We start from the raw sequence: 22,180 nt of genomic DNA on the forward strand, positions 1-22,180 counted from the left end.
ATGAAGGAGACGTTGTGTTTTTACTGACAGCAAACAGCAGCAACAGCAAATTAACACAGTAAAACTGAAGCAAAACAGGGGATTTCATATTTGAACGTGATCAAATATACACATACACCAGGAAGTTCGCTACAACAGACAAAACACTACTTTGTGGTATTTCAGTCAGTTCACTTAGTTCATCTGAACCGTCAGCCAACAAAGAGTCAGCTCCCTGTTGCTAGGCAACAAGCATGGTGGCTTACAGTAGGTGGACTGATGCCGCTGATGTCAAACTCTCATCCAATAACAAGCCAGATGGTCACACACAAAAGAAAACACACAAAAACTGACCGGTAGTAAAGAGGTGTTTGATGGGATTGACAGTGGCTGCAGGGGAGGACTGCGCTCTTCCCAGGGGTCTGTGGGGCAACGAGGACTGGAACACACCCAGCTGCTGCAAGGCCTGATGGGAAGGGGAAGAGAGAAAGTTATGATTCATAGCAGAAGGATGAATCAGAGCTCAGTCCATTCACTGCAATGATGAGAGAGAGAGAGAGAGAGAAAATATCTCTCCTACAATGTACAACATTTGATGAAATAAGGAACGTTTACTTTAACAAGTTCAACTCTGTAATCCCAGAGTTCAAAGAGCTAAATGAGCTCTCAAAATTAAAAATACTCCTAGGAGGAGACAGGCTATATCTTGCTGCCCAACATGCCACAACCTGAGGGACAGTGAATGACCCACACACACCACACACACACACACTTAAAAAAAATGTTGCAGTGTTTTCACTTTTTGTATTTGTATTTTAACTGCAAGTCTACAATTTATTATTATTATTATTATGATTATTATCCTGTCTTAATTATCTGTATATATCTTAACATCACAATTCTTCTGTTTATGTTTTTATTTCACACATGCTTTGGCAATGTTAACATCTGTTTCCCATGCCAATGAAGCCCAATTGAATTGAATTGAATTGAGAGAGAGAGTGTGTGTGTAAAACAGGACAGCATGCTTTACACCAAGACCCCTCCTCACTCTCTCCCTGTCATCACACACACTGAAATTACTATAAGTCTAAATATTGTATAATTTCATAAAGATCTGTGTATGAACACATGCAAAAAATTACAATTGATATATTGACTGATTTAATCGACTGATCGTTTGATTGATAAAAAATTGCTGTTACTACACTTGTTATGATGACAACAACTGTTACATTCGTGTTTAGTTTTCATGACACTGACTATCCTGAAATTTCACTGATCACCAACCTCCACAGAGTGTGTGTGTGATTTTAAGATGTGTGTGTGTGTGCGCGCGCACTGCAGACACACACACACACATTGTGTAGTCTCTATATATAGGGGGTGTTGCTGTGCTCCCTGCTGCGAACTGGGTGACTCATCATGTGTGGGTGGACACTAAAACACACACACACTTGAAGATATACAGACATAGAGGAACACACACAGCAGTGATGAGTCCAGTGGTTGAGTCACCAGCTGGTGATGTCACTGCAGCGTCAACAATTGCGTGTGTGTGTGTGTCAGTCTCTCTGCTCAAGTTCGACTGGACACCCAGCGGTGAGGCTCTCATGTTTTCCCACTGGTTTGTCTTTGTTCTAGTATGTTGTATTTCCTTCCACTAACAATCATTGCACATATATACACTATGTCACAAAAGTATTTAACAATTTTATTTTGAAATCCCACCCTTTTCTCTTTCTGTAAAATGTCAAAGCTTTCTTCTGATGACTCATCCTGTACTTGTGTGCTTATAAATCAATTTTTTTATCCAGTTAAATGTGATCGTACATTTTGGACTGATCCATTCAACCCTCCCCTCAAATAAAAGCTGCTTCACCCTCAAGCACAAACATGACAGTGCCCACAGTGAACATGGGGCAGAGGTGTGTATTTGGGTGTGATGAGACAGGAGAAAAAAAGCACTGAAGTGGGCAAGGCAACATGTGACCACTCCTGCTTTTTTTTATAAAAAAGGATCAAAATCGATGCAGCAGAACCAGAGATACCGTCTTTTTTATCCCATGCATTCTTCTTCCCTATTGCCTAAATTACCCACAATGCAGCTCAACTGGATTCACTTGACTATACAGATTCAGGTGTGCTAGTTGTGGCTAATGTAGCCATGAGCCTCTAGCCTCAAGCAGAGATGAGGAGCGGGCTACAGAGGGCTGGTAAGCTCACTTCTTTCTAACTCCACACCCCCAGATGTTTTTCATTTTCAAACTTGTAGTCTTCAGCCTCAACCGAGACTGACTCAAGTGACATCACTTAGGGCAACTTATCAGACTTCACACAGCTCCCTCTGGAGCCACAAAAGGCTTTATACACATGCAGTAGTACTCCCCAAGACCTGCAAACAGACTTTGATCCATGTAAAATTGTGGAGTTCCTCTTTAAGCGTCCTGACACACCAAGACAACATTAAGGAGCTAGCATCAACAAAGGCCGACTGCTGCGTTCCCTTGTCTTCTGTTAAATGTTGCTTTTAAACACACTGCAAAGACTACAGCCAACGATCAGCTGACCGCCACCATGCACATACACTACATCATGATCATATACGCCATTTATTTACAATGTTTTCTGCTCAAAACACAACTGAGGAAAGCATCACAAGACATAAACAACGTCTGTGCAGGCAACTAAATTGTAGATGCATGAAAGTACTTTACACTTTGAAAACTGCAATAATATTTAAAGCAGCATTAATTGATCCTTTTGGCCATGTGGGGATAGCGCGACAAACTGTAAACACAATGCCTAATTACACATCCAGCAGAAACGGAGCAACATTACCATTTATTTGGAATTATGTTTCTGGCCAAGTCCAATATTCATTCTCCTTCTAGCTCTGAAATATCTGTCTCTTTAGCTGCTAAATGCTGCACTATGTTCACCAGCTTGTTACCAACTTCGTGCGTCTGCTGTTTGGTGCTGGGCAGGTAGTGTACAGTGGGTTTGTAAGAGCATTTGCACTGAAAACTGCCTCCTGCTGCTGCTGGAAATGAGGCCGATAAGAGCAGTGAGACTGAACCAAAACAGTAAAGTTGCGGGCAGAAAAACACAACAGAGCCACAGACTTTGAACCACAATTTCATAAGCTTTCTAGCTAAGGTTTCTTTCTTATCCACCAGTATATACAAACATCTTGTGTTGAACCTAGTCGCGCTGAATGAGCAGCCAAACAAATATGTTCTCTGGGTGTTCAAAGATTTTCTCCCATACTGGCAATTCAGGAAGCTATGGGCTGAGTAGCAGGATCAGTCGAATGGAAATGTGAAATGATCTGGCTGTGTGATCACCTGATTAAAATGGCAGAGGATAGAATAGATAGAAAGGGGTTTATGTGGAGTAGATCACAAGTTCTCCATTGGCAAAAGAGCTCAACTAAATTTTTGAGAAGGTTGTATATCTAAAGGAATCATTTGTTTTGTGTTGTTAAAAGTAAGCTTTTGGTGAGATCAGAGTGCTTCAGCAGTCCACACTTGAGGTCTGCACACTATTCAAACAGCATGCACATTACCAACTGGTCAAAGCGCCACATTGGTATTTGACAGCGTATGAGCTAGTTATTCAAGCACACTAGGTCTTGTCTGTGACGAGAAAACACGCTTTGTCAAATTTTGGTCAATTCAACGCTTGTACTTTTCATTGAAAGCAGATAATAGGCATGTTATCTAATGAGCTTACCAAAGCGCAATGTGTTTTCTTCTCAGAAGCAGCACAATAACAGAAAACCCCCCAGAAATACTCAAGAGTGATGCACAAACACACTGTGAAAACAATCGTGCAAGGGTGAAAAACACCTGAAGCCATCTCAGGGTTGGACTTAAGTAACAGCCCAACAGTTAGCTGTGATGAGTCAGATAGGTAACACACAACAACATCTGTAGCAAACACAGTGAGACAGAAAACAGCAGGGGGTCAGCTGATGATACATTTGTGATTCATCCCTCTGTGGACTGATGCTGCGTAACCCAAATGTCCTGAGTTTAAGACTGACCTGGGACCTTAGAGCAGTGCTTCCCAACTTTTTTTGTCTGATGTGCCCCCATATCTAAGGGACATATCCAATATCCATTAGATGAGCTCAAGCACCCCTTCGTCGATCCCACCCATAATGTCATAAATGTGCTAATTTCAACTGATTTTAAAGTGGATGTTGATCCATTACTTTTAGCTAACTATTTCAACCATTTATCCATTATGTCTAAACTGTTTCAGCCAACTGATCCATTCATTTCAACAGTTTATCCATTTCTTTTGGCTAAATGTTTAAAATTACCATGATCCTTTTATTTAACTACTTAAAGCATTCCTTTTAGCTAACTATTTCATCTTCTCTGCTGACTTGCTAAGTAGTTGTCACGCACTCTCAATGGCAACACATGGCTTGAATGTGTTACAAGTGACTCAGGTTGGTGTGCACTGTGGAGTCAGCCTATCGTAGTTACTAGATAATGTGACAATAAATTCACTAAAGATTAGCATCACACCAATTTGTAATCCTATTTGGATTCTTGTTTTTCTCCTACGAAAACAAATATGTGTATATATTTTTTTGATCAAATCATAATTTCTATTTTTTCAAATTAGTTGAGCTACTCCACAGTCTTTCACATAGCCCCTGGGGTGCAAGTACCCCTGGTTGGGAATCACTATCTAAGAATTTAAGCGGATGTGAGGAGTGTGGAGCTGCTGAGATACATTGGGAGTTTTGATGAAAAAACGGCAGACTGCAGCACATTCAGTCTCTACAGAGCGAAGCACTGCGTTCATACACAAACCTGTGTGTAGCTCCCCCTCTCCTCTTCGTCGCCCTCCCTCAGCTGGATGATGTCTTCTTCTTCTTCCTCTTCGTCCAGCTCGCTCTCAGTACTCTCCCCTTTCACGTGCACGCCCCCATGCTCCTCCTCGCCCTTCACGTGCACACCAAGTCGCTCAGAGGGGGGCGTGCTGTCGTCTGACCCCTCCTTCTGAAGCCTGATTGGTCAGAAAAACAGGGCAGACTTAAAACCAACATTCAAGTGTTCACAATGACAGAGTAAATAGATATAGATAAAGATTAATCAGTCATTGATACTGACTGATTGGTTGTCACACCTGTGAAGGCTTGCCCCTTCGTCGTCCTCCTGCATGTCATTAGTCTCTGTTAGCTCCTCCTCTGTCTCCTCTGGGTGGGTGGGCGGCGGTCTGGGAAGCTCTGTCCCCTTGGATAGTATCTACACACACAAGGTAATGTTAGCGTGTGAACGTGTGAATGTGTGTGTGTGTTTGTGTGTGAACGTGTGTACCTTGTAGTGTTTCTCCAGGAAGTGCTGGTGTTGCTGCTGGACCACCAGCTGCTGCAGGGCCTGGGGGGACTGGGGCAACGGCGCACTCTGGGTCCGAGCCAATGGCCGATGGCGAGGCAGCTTGTTGACCGCCCTCATGGCGCTGGACACGCCTCTCTCTGCTGTAACCAGTGGCGACTGGCTGTACATGGGGACTGAGTTGGTGGAGATTCATAGCATAAAGACAATGAGTTGGATACTATGGATGGATACCGTGAATATTAGCATAGACTTTAGTGTATTTGTGCATGTGTGTGTGTGTACCAGCTAGCATAGCAGTCTGTTGTCTGGCCTGCTCCAGCAGTAGTACATGTTGCAATAACGAGGAATGGGCAGAATGAGAGCTGGGGGGCGGTGTCTCCACATCATGCCCCACCCCTGCAAAGAAACATTAATAAATAATTACTAGTTCCAAATAATCAAATACATTTCAAAACTAATTAAATGTTTTCCCCATATAGATAAATTACATTGTATCACACTTTCATTTACATACATATTTATATACAGTATATCTAATATGTAATACTTTAATATAATAATTAAACCATAACTTAAATTAAATATTATTAAATTATGAACTATGGTAAAGCTTACCTGCAGGTAGGGAGGATGTGGAGAGAAACTTCCCTGTTAGAGCTCCGCCCCCACGCAGTGATTGGATGGCTTGACGCTCGGCCTCTTGCTGAGCAGACAGATTCTGGGGGGGCTGTAGAGGGGGCATTACCATGGTTACCACACAGACAAGTCTAGGTAACTACCACACAATCACTAGTGATGCCAACAAGTGGTAACTGCAGGTCCTGCGGCACCCTTGCTCCCAGCTTGTAAAACTCGTTCACCACAAAATAAACACCTGTAAAGCTAAGAAGAAACTTTCCTGAGTGTGTGTGTGTGTGTGTTGCGTTGACGCACCGTGATGTGAGTGTTGGCCGGGAGGCCCAAGGAGATATTCGGCAAAGAGGGCGAGGTGTAGAGATTCAGAGGACTCAATGTCCCATCAGCCCCCAGCGTCTGATGGAGAGATCTCAGCTGCAGACAGACAGACAGACAAACAGGCAGACTGGTTAGTTTAGGTGTCTTGCTCTGTGGAATCTTAGCAGTAGTTGGGAGGGTGGTCTGATGGTTATACACTATAGAGTCATTCAAGTTGCTATGGTAACCACTGTTTTCAACATCCACTGTAAGCACTGACTAACAGTATCTCTCTCAAATCAAGTCATTTCACTCTGAATCCTTCTTCTAGAGCTGCATTCTTTGGGCTTGGCTGCTTATATGCATGTTTGATAATATTTAATAATAAGCCAATAACCAGACTTGTCCAGCTGTTTCATCCCACTCCATGTTTACACTCCACTTCAAACCTCCTCATATAAAAGCTGACCTGCACATATTACAGTTTTTCTCAGTTGCTAAAACGCTAAAAACCCATTGGCTGAACAGAGTTCTCAGTTGCCTGACCTCATTTAGCTAATAGTGCAGTCTGTTGCCAATACCTTAAACCATTTCACATGGTAAAACACAATCTGCAGATCTCACTTAGACTTTTCAGCAAAACTCTAAGAACATGCTCATTCTCAAAACACATTCTAATGCACATGTCATCCATACTGGTAAACACAAGTGGCAACAATCAAATACAAATAGAGAACGCATGTCATTGATTGAACACAACCACTCAAAATTGATGTAACCTGTTTCAAATGATGTGACACAACCAATATCAGCCTAACTCCTTTGATTTTAGTCCCTTTTAGCATTGTATACTGCAGTACAGTGCATTGTAGGCTGTATACTGTACAATGAACAAATTGCATGGCCCTGAACATTGTGCTTTCCATTTGTTAACAGTACTGACTGCTCAATAGATTTTGACTGGCTGCAGGTTCATATCAACAAAGAACAAGAATTACAGTATCACAGAGACAAAGGACACGTTTGTGAGACGCAGGGCACAGTACTGTAAAAATAGGGGTACAAGGAGGAGGAAGAACAACAAAAAATTGCAAAGAGCAAAGCAGAGTAGTAATTTCTGATCAATTTTGAGCTACTATGATAGAACATGTTTTCATTCATCTAAAGACAATGTAGTATTTTAGTTACTTATAGTGTACCCCAAGGTTCCATTTAGGCCCTATTTACTTTGCATTATATAAGCTTCTGCTGGGATCTGTTTTTAGAAAATATAAGATTCCTTATCATCAAAAATATTCTCCAGCTTAATGAAAATAAGACAGAGGGCCTCATCATCTGTCCCAAAAATTCCACTAGTGGTTTAGACGGTTTTCTTGGGCCACATGCAAGAAATCTGGATGTCACTTTTGATTCTGCTTTAAAATTTGACAAACAAACAAACTCTGTCGTTAGTATTAGTTTTTTTGTTTGTTTGTTGTTGTTTTTTTACATTTGGTCTATTGCAAAAATAAAGCCTTTTCTACAGTGGCCCTGAAAGCTCAACGCGCTGCAACTTAAGAAAACACTTCCAAAACTAAAGCTAATACGGAAAACATCCCATCAATTTGACAACATATGCACAGCATTTTGAAAATAATGCTGCAAATTGAGAAAACACAACCAAATACAGAGTATATGCAAGTTACATAGAACACAACGGAACTGAGTTACAAACCTTCTGTTCAGTTAGTCCTCACCATTACCATTACATGTTCCCAGTCAAAGTCCAAAGGCCGACGAGCGTTTTCCATTGCTGCTCCCAGACTGTGGAACAGTTTACCCCTCACGTTCAGGTCCTCCCCATCTATCACCACTTTTAAATTCCATCTTTTAAGACTCACCTTTTTAAAATTGCTATTGAGTCCTCCTTATTATTAATATAAAATTGCTTTAATTTCGTCTGTTACAGCTATTTACCTATTTATATCTGTTCTGCTGTGACGAATTTTTAATTTCTCTGTAAAGCACTTATCAACACTTGTTTTGTAAATATGCCAGTAAACTGACTTTTGTTGAACCGCAGTGAACTGTAGGTGGCAAGCTTGAGCTGTGTGTCCAGTATGAAGAAATGAATGGTGAAAATGAAACCTGTGTACTACATGAGTCGGTGAGTATAACTTCAAAGTTAAAAATAAAGCGTTTGTTTGTGTGTGTGTGTGTGTGTGTGTGTGTGTGTGTGTGTGTGTGTGTGTGTGTACCTCGGTCTGTATGTTGGGGACCGATCCTGTGTTGCCATTGGCGATAGCCGAATTGGAACTGTTGGGACTGCTGGGACCTGAACCTGGAGCGCTATTACAGAGGGAGGAGACTGGTCGAGAGACAGAGACACACACAGAAAAAGAGAGAGAGGAATTAATATTCAGGTTAATTCATAAAATGTCTAATGTATAATTAAAAGGATTTATTTACAGTGAGTTTACACAATACACACACTAAACACACTGCTGAGTTTTTCTGTCTATTTTCAACCATGCACTTCTTTCAGAACGATGTGTGTGTGTGTGTGTGTGTTCACCTGATATCTCTATGGCTCTCTTCTTAAAGGTGCTGATAACGGTTCCATCCTTCCTGCGGAGGAGTGGAGAGCTCCGCCTCTCTGCCACCTTCTGCTTCAACCGTGAACGCACCTTCAGGTTAGGCTCCGAGACTGGACGAGAGACCCAGAGAGACGGGGAGAGAGAGAGAGAGAGGGAATGAAAAACGGTTGGAGCCAAAAACAATTAGTGATCGCTGGCACCGATCGACAAGCCTTCTTTGTTATATTATAGTGTTGTTTTTACAGTGTTGTTGTCATTTTTGTATCTATTGTGTTACATGTTTCATTGCAAAGTGCAGTGTTTTGTTTGGCAGAGCATTTCAGTGGGGTATTTTAAGGTGCGTGGTGATTTGCCAACAGGAGACTATCAGGGCGGATACAGGAGCACAGGCTGTCTGGTAATCCTACATTACATTTTGGCTGACTGCACATTTTGGCTGGCTAGTTTGCTTGCCGGATGAGCAGCTATAGTAGATGTATTATAAGCTAGCTTTGGTCTAAAAGTCAAGGTTGAGGGCAAGGAGCAGGAAGAGGAAAAAACATCCAGGTTTTATTGGTTTAAGCTGCCTTAACAGTTTCCAGCATTCCTGAATCCAGGAAAACCTGGATGTTTTGTTATTTCTTACCCCCCTGACTGTGTGGCATCGGGACAGCTAACGCCAAGACATGGGCATGGGCATGAAGGGATTTTGCACCAGTGATTTAAATTTATGCTATAAATCCATCCATTTTCGTTATCATGTGTAAGGCTGCAGGGGCCTGGGTACAGTATCCCAGTATACATTGGAGGGTATTTAATAAGCAAGACTACAGAACTACAGCTGTAAATGAGCCTAACCGCAGTTCATCTGATTTGCATACGTGCCGCTAAAGAAGACCTGATGGCGGGCTGTTCTGACATGTCTTGAGCATGTCTGGAAAGCGGTGGGGAGCAAACGGAAGTGATTTCTGCTTCTGAACTTGGAATATTGGTTGAAAAGAAGACACTTTTGGAACGTCAAGTGTGTATTCATCCTGCAAGAGGAAGGCTACACTGTATGTGAGGGAAAAATTACTTAATAGCCGGATGCTGTCAGCTCAACAAAAAGATCAGTGATTGAATGACTTGTGAAAAAGTGTGGGAGATTTTTGGTAAAACTTATAAACTCCTTTAATTAGCTACTCACTGTAAACAGATAACAGATAACTACTTATCATATTACATTAGTTTGGGGGGTTACAGCCCTGTTCACGACTAGCACATCCACCATTTTTCATTGTAAACCATATGTATGTGCCATGTTAGAACGGAAAGCTTGATGAACATAGCGATAGTGACTCAGGGGGACGAGTCAGTTAAGGTTCCTGTAGGGGAGGAACCAGTTTCACACCCTGACCTCTGAACTCACATGGACATGTTCAGAGAAAAAGCTTTCACATGGGATCAGTTATATTTGAAACAGTGTGTAAAATACTACATGTGTGTGAGTCAGACTCACACTGACTCACACACATGTAGTATATAAACACACCACACTCCACCTCCGCATTGTTCATCGTCAAACAACTTTTACATGGCAAGTGACAAATCACACACACACACACACACACACTCCCTCTGTCTGTATCTGTCTCTCCTACCTGTCTTGCGGAGCGGGAAGTCATCTTTGCCCTCGTAGTTCCCCAGCAGTGGGGGCAGTTTGTAGGAGGGAGGAGTTCCCGGGGTGTTACTCTGCGGAGGAGAGCCCTGCTCCAGGGAGGTGTGCTGGGCTCCCCTGCAGACACACACACACACACAAACACACACACAAATACAAGGAGAAAGACAGACATGGAATACATTATATTCATCTATCTCTTAAAGCGATGGCATTTTGGCATTCAGACATAGGTGTCTGGTATGTAAATGTGTGTTACAGCCTTATTCAGACAGACAGAACTGTTATGGAGGAGCCACATGCCGTGTTAGAAGTGTTACAGCAATATTACTAGGTTTGTAAAGTATACTATATGAATGGAATATTTATAAATATCATTATGAGATTAAGATATTTCTTCATTCTGGCATCATGGTTTTTCATATATAAGATATTTAATTATACACATAAAGGCTACACATAAAAAACGTGAAGCTCTTTTCTGCATTTCAGTTTTTACCCATGTCTAAAACTCCAAACCGCATATGTCAGGAAAACTTCAACACATCATCATAATGTCTGCTAAGCAGCTGAAAGTCCTACTCTGAGGTACGAGTGTTTTTAGTCTTGGGGTAAGTTTTACCTGTTGGGAGTTTTGACAAAATTTGACAAAAACAGAATCATTTTTTAAACTGACTTTGTGTAGGATCCAGATGGAGAGCAGACGATGTCTCCTCAGAAACCGACGTGCTCACAACCTTATTCTTTTTTTTGTAGCGGGGAAAATGCAGCTGTGCAACAGTGATGATTCTGCCAGAACCGATCATTTCAGAAGTCAGAAATCAAACTTTGATCGCGTTTATGCGCCTCATAACAACGACGACTTAATTACAGCAGGTCCAATTTCATCTAGCAAATTCTTTTTTTTTTTTTTCAAATGATAACAGGGTTATACTATTTGAGAGATATGTTCATACTGTTACAGTGCATTTCTAAAGATGAAGATTAGGCTACAGCCAGCCGGAAGGTTTTTATCATAATCGCTGCGTGTGCCTATGCAATGTGTGCAAGACGCTGCACTTTTATAGGCTGTAAAACGATGTGGCATTGGACGGGCTGATGGGATCATTTCATGCAGCTGAGTCAATTTTAATTTACATATAGGCCACGTGAGAAGCTCATCCATGTTTAATTACGGTCTAAATGACGTATTTGGAAATATCAATATGAGTTTTAATTAATTTTGTCATCCTATCCTTGCATACATATATCCTTGGAAAGTTACCTAACCACATAATTCAATGTTCATAAAAAAGTGGTGCTATTTTCTGCATTTCAATTTTTACCACTGTTTGATAATTCAAACCACAACTGTCAGAGAAGTACAACCATGGGTGACTACAACATGTCACAATTTCTACTTTGCGGCTCTGAGTGTTATAAAACAACAACATCAGACTCTCTCTCTCTCTACTAGGAGTAGTCCTAGTCCTGAAAGGCAGTGTAGGACACTTCACAAATCAGCCTCAAGCCCTACTCTGAAGTAGCAGAGTTTTTAGTCGTAAGTTGAGTTTCAGCGCGATTCCTAGGTGTGAGTCTGAGATGCCTGATAAATACGGGCCCTGGTTTAGAAACCCAGTTAAACACTCAGTGAGCGGCTTGCTTCAGCCTGGGTCAGACTACAAAACTGTTCAAGCCTCACACACTAGAGCAGCAGCTCACTGTCCTGACAGGACACTGTTCACACCAGGCATTGAGGAGGCAACACGCTCTCTGATCTGTGACTAAGAAATGTTTTCCCATTCATACAGTTTACTGAAACTGTAATTACTAAATATCTGTTCGTACAGAAGATGCAGCTTACATTTACATTCAAAATGATGTATTTAAACACCATCACGGGGACAATGTAGAGGACTTTAGTTTGAGACTGAGTCAATACATAATGTTACAGTGATGTGACTGATGGGACAGGTTGAGCTCTCTGCAATCCTCACCAGCACTTTGGGGAGAAGGAATGGTTCAGTCCACCAATGCCAGGCTCTTTCTTACTGAGAAGGAACTCCTGCAGCTTCAGCTTCACCTCTGTACTGGCAATGGCACCTTCCAAAACACATCAAGGAGAGAGGACAGCAATCAGGGGGCTTGTAGACACAGAGACATGTTTTGTAGTAATAGCAGTAGTAGCAGAATAACCTACTCTCTTTGCCTTTCTCCTTGTTCCTCAGCAGCAGCAGTTGTTGCTCCAATCGATGCTTCTCCTGCTCTTCATGTCTTTGTTGCTCCAGTTTCCTCTTCTGCTCCAGCTCCTGCTGCCGCTTTGCTGCCAACAGCTCCTGTTGTTGCTTACACACACACACATACACAGACACACACACACACACACATTGTACTGAGTGACAAATAAACCAACTGACTAGCTGAATCACTATCAGGCTGGTTAACCAACAAACGAGAGATGAGAGTGAGTATGGAAGATTTCTGTCCTGTGGACTAGCCAGCTTATAGGTTCAGAGACTAATTAAATAAGTGAATACCTGACTATCTACCTTCAGGTGTTCCTGCAGCTGGACTTCATGTTGTCTTGTGAGCACTTCGTGTTTTTTCTGGAACTCTGCAAACAGCAGTTGTTTCTGGAGTTCCTGCTGCTGTTTGAGTAGCACAAGTTCCTGCTGGAGCTGCTGCTCTCTCAGGGCTGTGTCCACCACCGCAGCCCCAGACAGAGACCCCGCCCTGGGCTCTGTCCGCAGGTCCACTGGGCCTCCTCCTCCTCCTCCTCCAGGGCCTCCAGGGCCTTCTCCTGTACCCCCACCTGGAAAAGCAGCAACGGAACAAGAGGTCAACTTTACTCATCCCGATTACAATGCTGACTGTGTTGTTCTGTTTGTGTTTTTTCGGCGGCTACAGAGATACCACATGGAGACCACATGGAGACCACAAGGACCGTGATTGGTCCGCTTGGCCTGCTTGTGTTTTCTCCTACAACTGTGATGCCAGTGGAGATTGTTGAGAGTGACGACAATATAAGCCGACTGATACTGTATTTTTGAGGCCGGTAGTGATATTGATATTTGGTAGTTAAAAAAATTCAATAACGATACATCGGCCTATAATTATTTATTTTAACATAAACACATAAACAAACAATCACTGCTCTCTATCACAGTGAATGAATGTAAACACGCAACTGCATGGCAGTAGTCTCCTATTCAATAATGAGACAAGGCGAAATAGAAGTTACCTGGATGTAACTTCAGTTATATTTAAATTTGGTTAAAGTTAAAAATTAAAGCACGATACAGCATGACCATGTATGACACATACTTTTAGTAATGCCGGGGTGTCATCAACGCTGAACTATAAATAAAAACCTACGCTGTAGGTATCTACAGTGCGACTCCCGTTGACATAGATTCGGCTTAAGATTGAATTTGACAACTCTAAATTGCCCGTATTGAATGAATGTGTGAGTGAATGGTTGTCTGTCCTTGTCTGTGTCTGTGTTCGCCCTGCGACGAGTTGGCCACTGTCCAGGGTGTGCCCTGCCTAAGGCCCGAAGTCACTGGGATAGGCTCCAGTCACCCGCGACCCCCTAACGGGGACCAAGCGGTAGAAAATGGATGGATGGATGGATGGATTGAATTTGACTGGAGTTCTGGAGATCTTTGATTGATTACATGTATTGCTTGAAGAACACCTTTAAAAGAGTACTCAGATTTAGAATAGCACTCCTGTAACATTGTTGGACTTATGATGGACAGTTTTTTTTTTTTTTTTAAAAAGATCAGAATTGACGCAGCAGAACCAGCCCAACGCTGACTCAAGTGACATCACCTAAGTCAATTTATCAGACTTCACACAGCTCCCTCTGGAGCCGCAAAGGGTTTTATGCAACTTTTTTGACATGTGCAGTAGTACTCCCCAACTCATGTAAACAGACTTTGATGTGTAAAATTGGTGGAGTTCACCTTTAAGTAACTCTTGAACCCACCCACAGACTCTTAGAACCCCCTAAAACCTCTTAGACACTCTAGTGATCCACTTTAAGGAGGCATTCGACCCACTATATCAAACCCCTTTTTGAGACATGGAACCACCCCTCAAGGACTCTTAGAGGACTCACCACCTTCTCCACCTCCTCCTCTCTGCTCGCTTGCTGTTCCTACTGGGCTCTGCATGCCTGATGGGAGGCTGCTCTTCACCTCCACTACTGCAGGACAGAGAAACAGAGAGAGAAAGGCAGAGAGAGTGATTGATTAGTCTGGAAAATGTTGTCAAGGATACATCAGACTATTACATCATTCATTTCATACACACACACACACACACACACACACACACACACAGAGGCAGTTCCCATTTCATTCAGATAAGCAGTGTTGCAAGAAGTGAGGAACACAGCGTCCTGCCCTGCCACCTAAATATAGCCACAAGCGTAGCATTAGCCTAGCATTAGATCGTACTGACTTATTACTGTAGTGTTACCTTGGCATTAGCCTAGCCTATATTCAGCGTGGCTAGGCTAAAGGACACTGCAGAATATGCTAACATGGGCCAACATATTCACAGAGAGAAATTATCAGAGAAGCCTGCTGTTATTTATAGCACTATGGCGGAAATAAAGAAAAAGGGAAAGAAGGAAAACAGGATTGCAGGAACAGCCAGTGCACTGAAGCATTACAGAAATTATAATAAGAACTTTATTTATATAGAATCTTTAAAAACAAGGTTTACAAAGTGTCCCCCGCCACAGTTACACTGCTATTGTTGCAAAATATATCCATTTTGATTATACTTTGTATCAGTATTGCAGGATTCTCAGTACAGATGTCTTCATTCATCATTCTCATATCATAGTCAAGTTTCCATTCAAATTTACTGCAAATTCTAACCAAATTTCCAAAATGTGAATTAATGCATGTTTCCATCCACTGCTGTTGTGCAAATATTAGGAGTTGGGAAATAGCGCTAACTCTCCAGTCAGGTGCCATTAAACCATTGCAGGAGAGGGTGCAACACGATGACGTAAAAGTGCTCTTGTCAAACCTCAAACAAACGAAAACGATGTGGAAAACACGATGGAAATTTCATATAGTTATTTGAGGAAGGTTAGAGTCTCCTCATCGCTCCACACAGAGCTGATGTTTTCACCTCTTCAGTGGACGTTTAAGTCACATGCTTGTTTATCGTTTATTCACTAATTCTGTTTCTAATGCACTTTGTCAGGTTTTGTTTTTATCGATACACCAACTTTTCAACCTAAACTTGTTATGTGATACTGATATTTCACCTTTTGAATTTCAACAGTTTCCACTCAGGCTTTTTTATGCAAACACTGAATCATATGCGTATGAATACAGGTGGATGGAAACACACTTTCTGTGTGTGGTTATTTAGGTTTTTACAGTATTCTTGTATACGATGCAAAATCTCAGCGGCACTTAGATCGGAAGCTCTTACCAGCTTAGCTGCTCCAATCAGCTTACACTGATCACTTGTGTGTGTGAGAGAGAGAGCGAGAGAGAGAGAGAGAAAGAAAGAGAGAGTGAGTTTGTATGACGTAATTTGGACTATTTCTTTAGGGTGGCTCTTGGAAGTGCAGAGAGCCAACAGGTTAACACACAGGTAGGGGAGGGGAAAGGGAGAGGTGTGGGGGTCTCAGCATCCCATCACCATCAGCACACATCGCTGTGCCCTTGACTAGGGGCGCTGTCCCTAACCTGCCACAAGCCTGTGGTGCCTACACTCTCCTGGCTTCAGCTGACCCCTGCTATTGGATCAGGCTACTTCCAGGAAGATGCCACAAATTGCAACACGTTGGGACGTCAGGATATTACCTGTCTGCTGGCCAAGGAGGAAATTCAATTAGGACTTACCTACTGTGTGGTCTGACCTATGACCTTTCGATACGAAGGTGTTCTGATTGGCCACCTCCCATTCTTTGGCACACCCTTTCTGCTTTTGCGTCACGTGGGTTCTAAGCTAATCAAACACCAACACCCATAATGAGGCCAAGTTCATTAGCCCTGTCCTGGATGATTGTGACTAATTAGAGGAGGAAAGATTTCATCATTTCAAATCTTTACTGTCTTTAGTTACAACCTGACCTTTGACCTCAGACCTTGACACAGAGAAAGAGAAGCATGTACTGAAGCATGTACTATATCTATAGTGAGTAACAGGGTTGCCTTACTCATTCTAATCCATTGTTATAGCTCGGTGTAAACTCACATTTTATTTATGACAAAATCTTGTGGAATGAACGGATTATTTTTTCCCTCACACACATGCACATGCAAAGAAGCAGTCCAACGTCAGGTTTGCTGGTTTGTGACTGTTTAGTTTGCTCAGTCACTGTGGCTGTTGCAAGAAAAAGTTGGTAAAAAGCCCAAAAACTAAGAACTGGAGATAAATAAGGCCGTGTGTCTGTGTGTCTGTGTGTGTCTGTGTGTGTGTGTGTCTGTGCATATGTGTGCAGCCACTCACATCTAAATTACCTAAACAAATATTCTGGCGTTTCACTGTGACGCACGTGTCTCCCCTTCCACTACAACACACACACTGTCCCAGTATGTGTGTGTGGGTGTGTGTGTATGTGAGAGACTGGTCTGTGAGTGTGTGTACAACAGTCCGTTTGGCAAGGGAGCAGCATTCCACAGCAGCCAGCGTCTGACGTCAAACTGAGGACATTTATAGTGTGGTAAACACACACACACACACACACACACTCACTCACACACTCACACTAACGTACAGTCTGACAAAGAGGCAACATTTCAGTCAATCATATCAGTCTCTAACTGACTACAGCTCACTGCAGTTACACACAGTAATTCATGCAGCAGGATGGATGCAGTAAAAAGAATGAAAGACAGACTGTGCATCCAGTTTGTCCAGTCAGTGGTAGAAATGAACACAGACTGGTGATTATACCTTGGTGCTAATATGACTCTGGATGAATCACACTAATGCAGCACAAAGACAAGCTTTTTCACATAGTTGGCTAAAATTGTTTATGTAAAGATTATGAATGAAGTATAGAGTTAGGTTCCACGATTGCACTAGTCAGGTGGACTCCTGGTGGCGCTCTATAAGGTATTCCTCCTTAAACTGGTACCAAAACGATCCTTTTTTTATAACTATTATGCAACGATTATTTCTATTTCCAATGAATCACTGACTCAAATAATCGATCATTCGTTTGGTCGATAAAATGTCATCAACAGTCCAAAACCTGAAAATATTCAGATTATCACATAAGACAAAGAAAAACAGAAAATCTCCCCAACTGAGAAGCTGGAACTGGGAAATGTTTGGCTTTTTCGATTGAACAAGACTAAGCCATGGTAGCAGCTCTGTAGGGCTGTATTTTGGTACAGCAGTGCTTTGAGCTTAGTGCTAACAACAGCCTGCTAACAATCTCACTGTGACAATGCTAACATGCTGATGTTTTAGCAGGTAATGTTTACTAGGTTCACCATCCCAGTTTAGGGTGTTTGCATTTTCTAAATAGCACTAAGCCCAAACTTCAGCTGAGGCTAATGGGAATGTCATTAGTTTGGCAGGTATTTGGATGATGGCGCTAGATGAAAAGCCAGAGGATCACCAAAGTTATTAATTCATTCAATTCATCCTGATGGGAACATGAATGTCTGTATCAAATTTCATGGCAATCCATCCAACAGTTGTCAAGACATTTCACTCCAAACCACAACTGTCAACCTCATGGTGGCGCTAGATGAAAAGTCAGGGGATCATCAAAGTCATCGGGATTAATGCTTTGTGGACCATGAATGTCTGTACAAAGTTTCGTGGCAATCATTGTTATATTTGTGTGGGGCCAAAAGTAAACAATAAATTATCAAAGAAGTTGCAGAATCGTTCCAACTAATCTTTTCAGTTCTACTTTTTTGCTACCTCACAATGAGGAACATAAAACATAAAAAAGTTTTTTTTTACAGACCCTTTTTTCTATTTAACAAAACAAGCCAAACTGTATCAAATGCATCAGTCACCGACATAGATGTACTATGAGTGCCGGTTAGCATCATAGCTAGGCTAGCGTTAGCATTAGCAGACACCTGGAACAGTTGGCTGAAAAGTAAGGAGCCATCTGACTGGCTACAGATACTTCCCTGTTGAAAAAAATGCATCGGTGAATTGAGCCACGTCAGGGGAGTCTCAAAAAATCCACACACAAACGCAGCGAAGTTCACAAATGACAAGCAGTTTGTAAATGCAGGTTTAACAGTTTGTATATAAATGTAACAACATCCAAATATGTTTTTGATGAAAATCGCAAATACTTTTAAATACATGAACCTGATCTTTTTATATGTGTATTTGTTTTACATTTATATACAACAATAATTATTTTTATGTGCATTGTAGAATATTTATGTGGAGTCATTTATATATAAATCCCCAAATACATTTGTGAGTCCTTCAGTGTGCATTCATTATTAATGAGAATGATCTGACTCCATAGCAATCTGACTAAGCATTCGATGCCAACATTTGGTGCTTGACAGGTTTCACTACTTGGCTCTAGAAACCCATTTCAGTGGGTACTGAAAGTATTGAAAGATCAGTCCCCAGACCTAATGCTGTCTATATTCAACTAAACCTGAAACAATTAGTGGATTAATGGATTGACAGAAAAATATAAGTCATTTTTCAAGCAAAAATACTAAACATTCACTGGTTCCAGCAACTCAAATGTGAATATTTGCTGGTTTTCTTCTTCATCTGTTATAGGAAACTGAATCTCTGCTGGACAGACCAAACAAGCAATTCAAATATGCCAACTAAAATTGTGATAGGCATTTTTCAATATTTATTTTACATTTAATAGATCAAACACTCAATCGATTAATAGGAAAAAATAATAAGAACATTAACTGATAATGAAAATCATTAGTTTCAGTTGCTATATTCAATCAAGCCATATAACCAGGGATATGTCCTAACCATTAGAGAAGGCTAACAATGATAGTTGTACCCAAGTCAGGTAAAGATGCTACATAATACAGCTCATATAAGCTGATATCAACTTTACTCATCACGGGTGAAATATTGTCAAAAGTCCTAGCTCTTCCTAAAATAATCAGCATGGATGAAACAGAAATGATCCAGAACACTATAAATGAGGCTGATGAAGATAAGGCTGTGGCACATTATGTATTTACAGCAGGGCTGCAACTAACAATTATTTTCGTTTTTGATTAATCTGCCAATTACGCTCTCGATTCATCGATTCGTCTATAAAATATTAGAAAAATGTGAAAAATGCCCATCACAATAAATAATTGTAACTTGAGGACATGGACTCTTTTTTTTTTTTTGGCATTTTTGGCTTGAAAAATGATTAGTCGATTATCAAGAGTTGCCAATTAATTTTCTAAAAGCGATGAATTGACGAGTCGTTGCAGCTCTAATGTACAGTTTCAGTTACCAGAGAAATTTCCACTGGTGAGGAAAAGACTTTTGATTGGACCACTGGAATGCACCAATTCTGTTCTACAAGCCAACAACTGGGAATTCCCAACTCCTGCATTTGACAGGAATGCTACTTATGGCTATTTTACACACTCACTGCCTAAAGTCTCTTTCCTGCTACACAGGAAGCGTTTCTTGTGTCCAGTTAGCTTGGAATAAACACAAGAAGAAGAAGTGAATAGATAGCATGAACAGACAAAGGAAAGCAGTCCACCTACAAACACTCAAACTTAACAGATGATCTCTAGAAGGCAGTGATGTTGCTAGGGACGTGTCCTGCATCTCTGACACACTTTAAAATCCAAAAGGACGCAGTAAACTCACTATATGTGATGAAATCATATAAATAAACTGAAGAAACCTCGCTGTCAAAAAACTTAAGTGTAAGTGTAATTTATTATCAAACAGCACACACACACACAAACACGGAACGCAAGTGAGATTACTCGAGTTAACGACAACTACGCTGTAAGTGCAATAAAACCTTTGTGAGAAAAGCCAATACTTTATCAATACACCTGTTCAACAAGCATAAACATGTGAACATGCAGAAAGCGATATTTTAATTTAATCTGCTCTGTCCGCAGTCTGATCCACCAGCTCTATGCTTACACAAGCACAGCGTGCTAGCTCGGCTAATAGCGAATTGTTACAAGTGAAAACGAAAGTTGTCTGTATGTAGTCAAACTGTTTATCTTAGTTTGTCACGTATCTTAAAATTTGGCAAATTATTGTAAACTGACTGCTGGCTGAGACAAAGCAGCCCCTCCCCCTCTACCAGCGGTACCTGCAGGCAGTGAATCACAGCAGCAGCAGAGGGAGGAGGACAGGGGACAGAGGACAGGAGGGACTGATACTGACTGGTGTCTGAATGAAGTTTAGAAAGAATGAAGAACATTCATTCTAAACTTCATTCAGTATTTTGATGTCAGGAATATGATTTATTTTATTGCCATTTTAGATTTGTTTTCAGTGAAATATTATTGAGTTTATATAGTAACCTTCCTGTTGCTGCTCTAGAAATAACATTTAGTTATATTTAAAATATTCAATTCTAATCCTTTTCTTATTTATTCTTTTTTTCTTTTTTTATTCTTTTTTTCAAGAATATATTTTATTTTAAAAGCAATTATTTAGTAATGAAAAAGAACTGATAAGTATAGATAAGAGTAGTAGAATTGATAAAATCCTAATGATACCCATCCCTAAACACGAGTTTAACACTACAATTTGTCAAAAAACACCAATTTTATTGGGGACTCACTCAATTTTCCTGGGACCCACTCAAATGACCACCTGTGGGTCCCGGGGACTCATTACATTGAAAACCTGTCAACATCACTGGGAAGGTGTATTGCAGAAACACTGGAGCAATGAACTAAGCAACAGATGGAGATGAAGATGGAGACTTGTCAAATAGTTGACAACGCCTGTTATTTTCGCAGAGGGTGACCTTTCACTGTGGCTCCTAGAGCATCATATTAACTTAAGTCTTCCCTTTGCTCCTTTATCTTTTTCTTCTGATTACATGTACCATCTATAGCCACCATCAGACATCGTTGGCCAATACAGAAACAAAGATGCTACACCAAGTGCTGGCCAAGATTTGTCACTAATTATGAAAAAAAGACAGGTGTGTAGTTTGAAGTCCAGTCTGTTTCTGTCACTCCTATTTCACTTTGCTGCTACTGCTGGGAGGTATTTCTGGAAACCAATATTGGCTCTCTCTCTCTCTCTCTCTCTCTCTCTCTCTCTCTCGTTCTGCATTGCTAAAAGAAAATAGGCATTATGACATCAGCCCTGCAAAACACTCTAAAAAAAGCCAAGAGAGAGCGACAGAGAGGGAGAAAGAAAAGACAGAGCAAAAGAGAGAGTGAGGTAAAAATAGTATAATGGCTGTGTGTACTTTAGACAAATTAGAAGCTTAGAGAGAGAGAGGAGTCACATGTGTAGTGTTGCTATAGAGACTGAGGGTGGGTCAGAAGTATTACGGGCTGGCAGACTGTAGGTCATCCACAGCGGATGCTGTCTGTTGTGTTACACCAGGCTTAATGTTTTTGACAACATCTGGTTCAATCAATTACACGATAAGTATGTATATTTTTAAAGCTGCACTAACAAATATTTTTTATATTAACATGACTATGTGTAATGTGAAGGAGGTCACACAGTGATGAACCCCCCAAAAATGAACTCTGTAGTTCCCCTCAGCTCTCTGG

General features: G+C 41.2%; 1 protein-coding gene across 6 annotated transcripts in view; it reads right to left on the reverse strand.

The window, feature by feature from the left end:
- Positions 1 to 22,180, reverse strand: part of hdac5 (histone deacetylase 5) — a 57,606-nt gene that overhangs the window by 14,771 nt on the left and 20,655 nt on the right. For 4 of the 6 annotated variants that reach the window (XR_006376270.1, XM_044182018.1, XM_044182014.1 and 1 more), the window contains 14 exons: positions 14,587 to 14,673; positions 13,001 to 13,275; positions 12,664 to 12,808; positions 12,461 to 12,566; positions 10,468 to 10,601; positions 8,827 to 8,958; positions 8,510 to 8,619; positions 6,273 to 6,389; positions 5,955 to 6,066; positions 5,622 to 5,735; positions 5,319 to 5,512; positions 5,128 to 5,246; positions 4,812 to 5,007; positions 334 to 445 (listed from right to left, as the gene is read on the reverse strand). Coding sequence is in view for 5 of the 6 variants with exons in the window: in XM_044182018.1 (XP_044037953.1) it covers positions 334 to 445; positions 4,812 to 5,007; positions 5,128 to 5,246; positions 5,319 to 5,512; positions 5,622 to 5,735; positions 5,955 to 6,066; positions 6,273 to 6,389; positions 8,510 to 8,619; positions 8,827 to 8,958; positions 10,468 to 10,601; positions 12,461 to 12,566; positions 12,664 to 12,808; positions 13,001 to 13,275; positions 14,587 to 14,673 (1,953 nt within the window). In the remaining variant the exon portion in view is untranslated. The remainder of the gene's footprint in view (positions 1 to 333; positions 446 to 4,811; positions 5,008 to 5,127; positions 5,247 to 5,318; positions 5,513 to 5,621; positions 5,736 to 5,954; positions 6,067 to 6,272; positions 6,390 to 8,509; positions 8,620 to 8,826; positions 8,959 to 10,467; positions 10,602 to 12,460; positions 12,567 to 12,663; positions 12,809 to 13,000; positions 13,276 to 14,586; positions 14,674 to 22,180) is intronic. The other 2 variants (XM_044182016.1, XM_044182015.1) reach the window with 2 other exon arrangements.

The sequence above is a fragment of the Siniperca chuatsi genome, linkage group LG21, assembly GCF_020085105.1.
Source record: "Siniperca chuatsi isolate FFG_IHB_CAS linkage group LG21, ASM2008510v1, whole genome shotgun sequence".
Taxonomy (NCBI): domain Eukaryota; kingdom Metazoa; phylum Chordata; class Actinopteri; order Centrarchiformes; family Sinipercidae; genus Siniperca; species Siniperca chuatsi.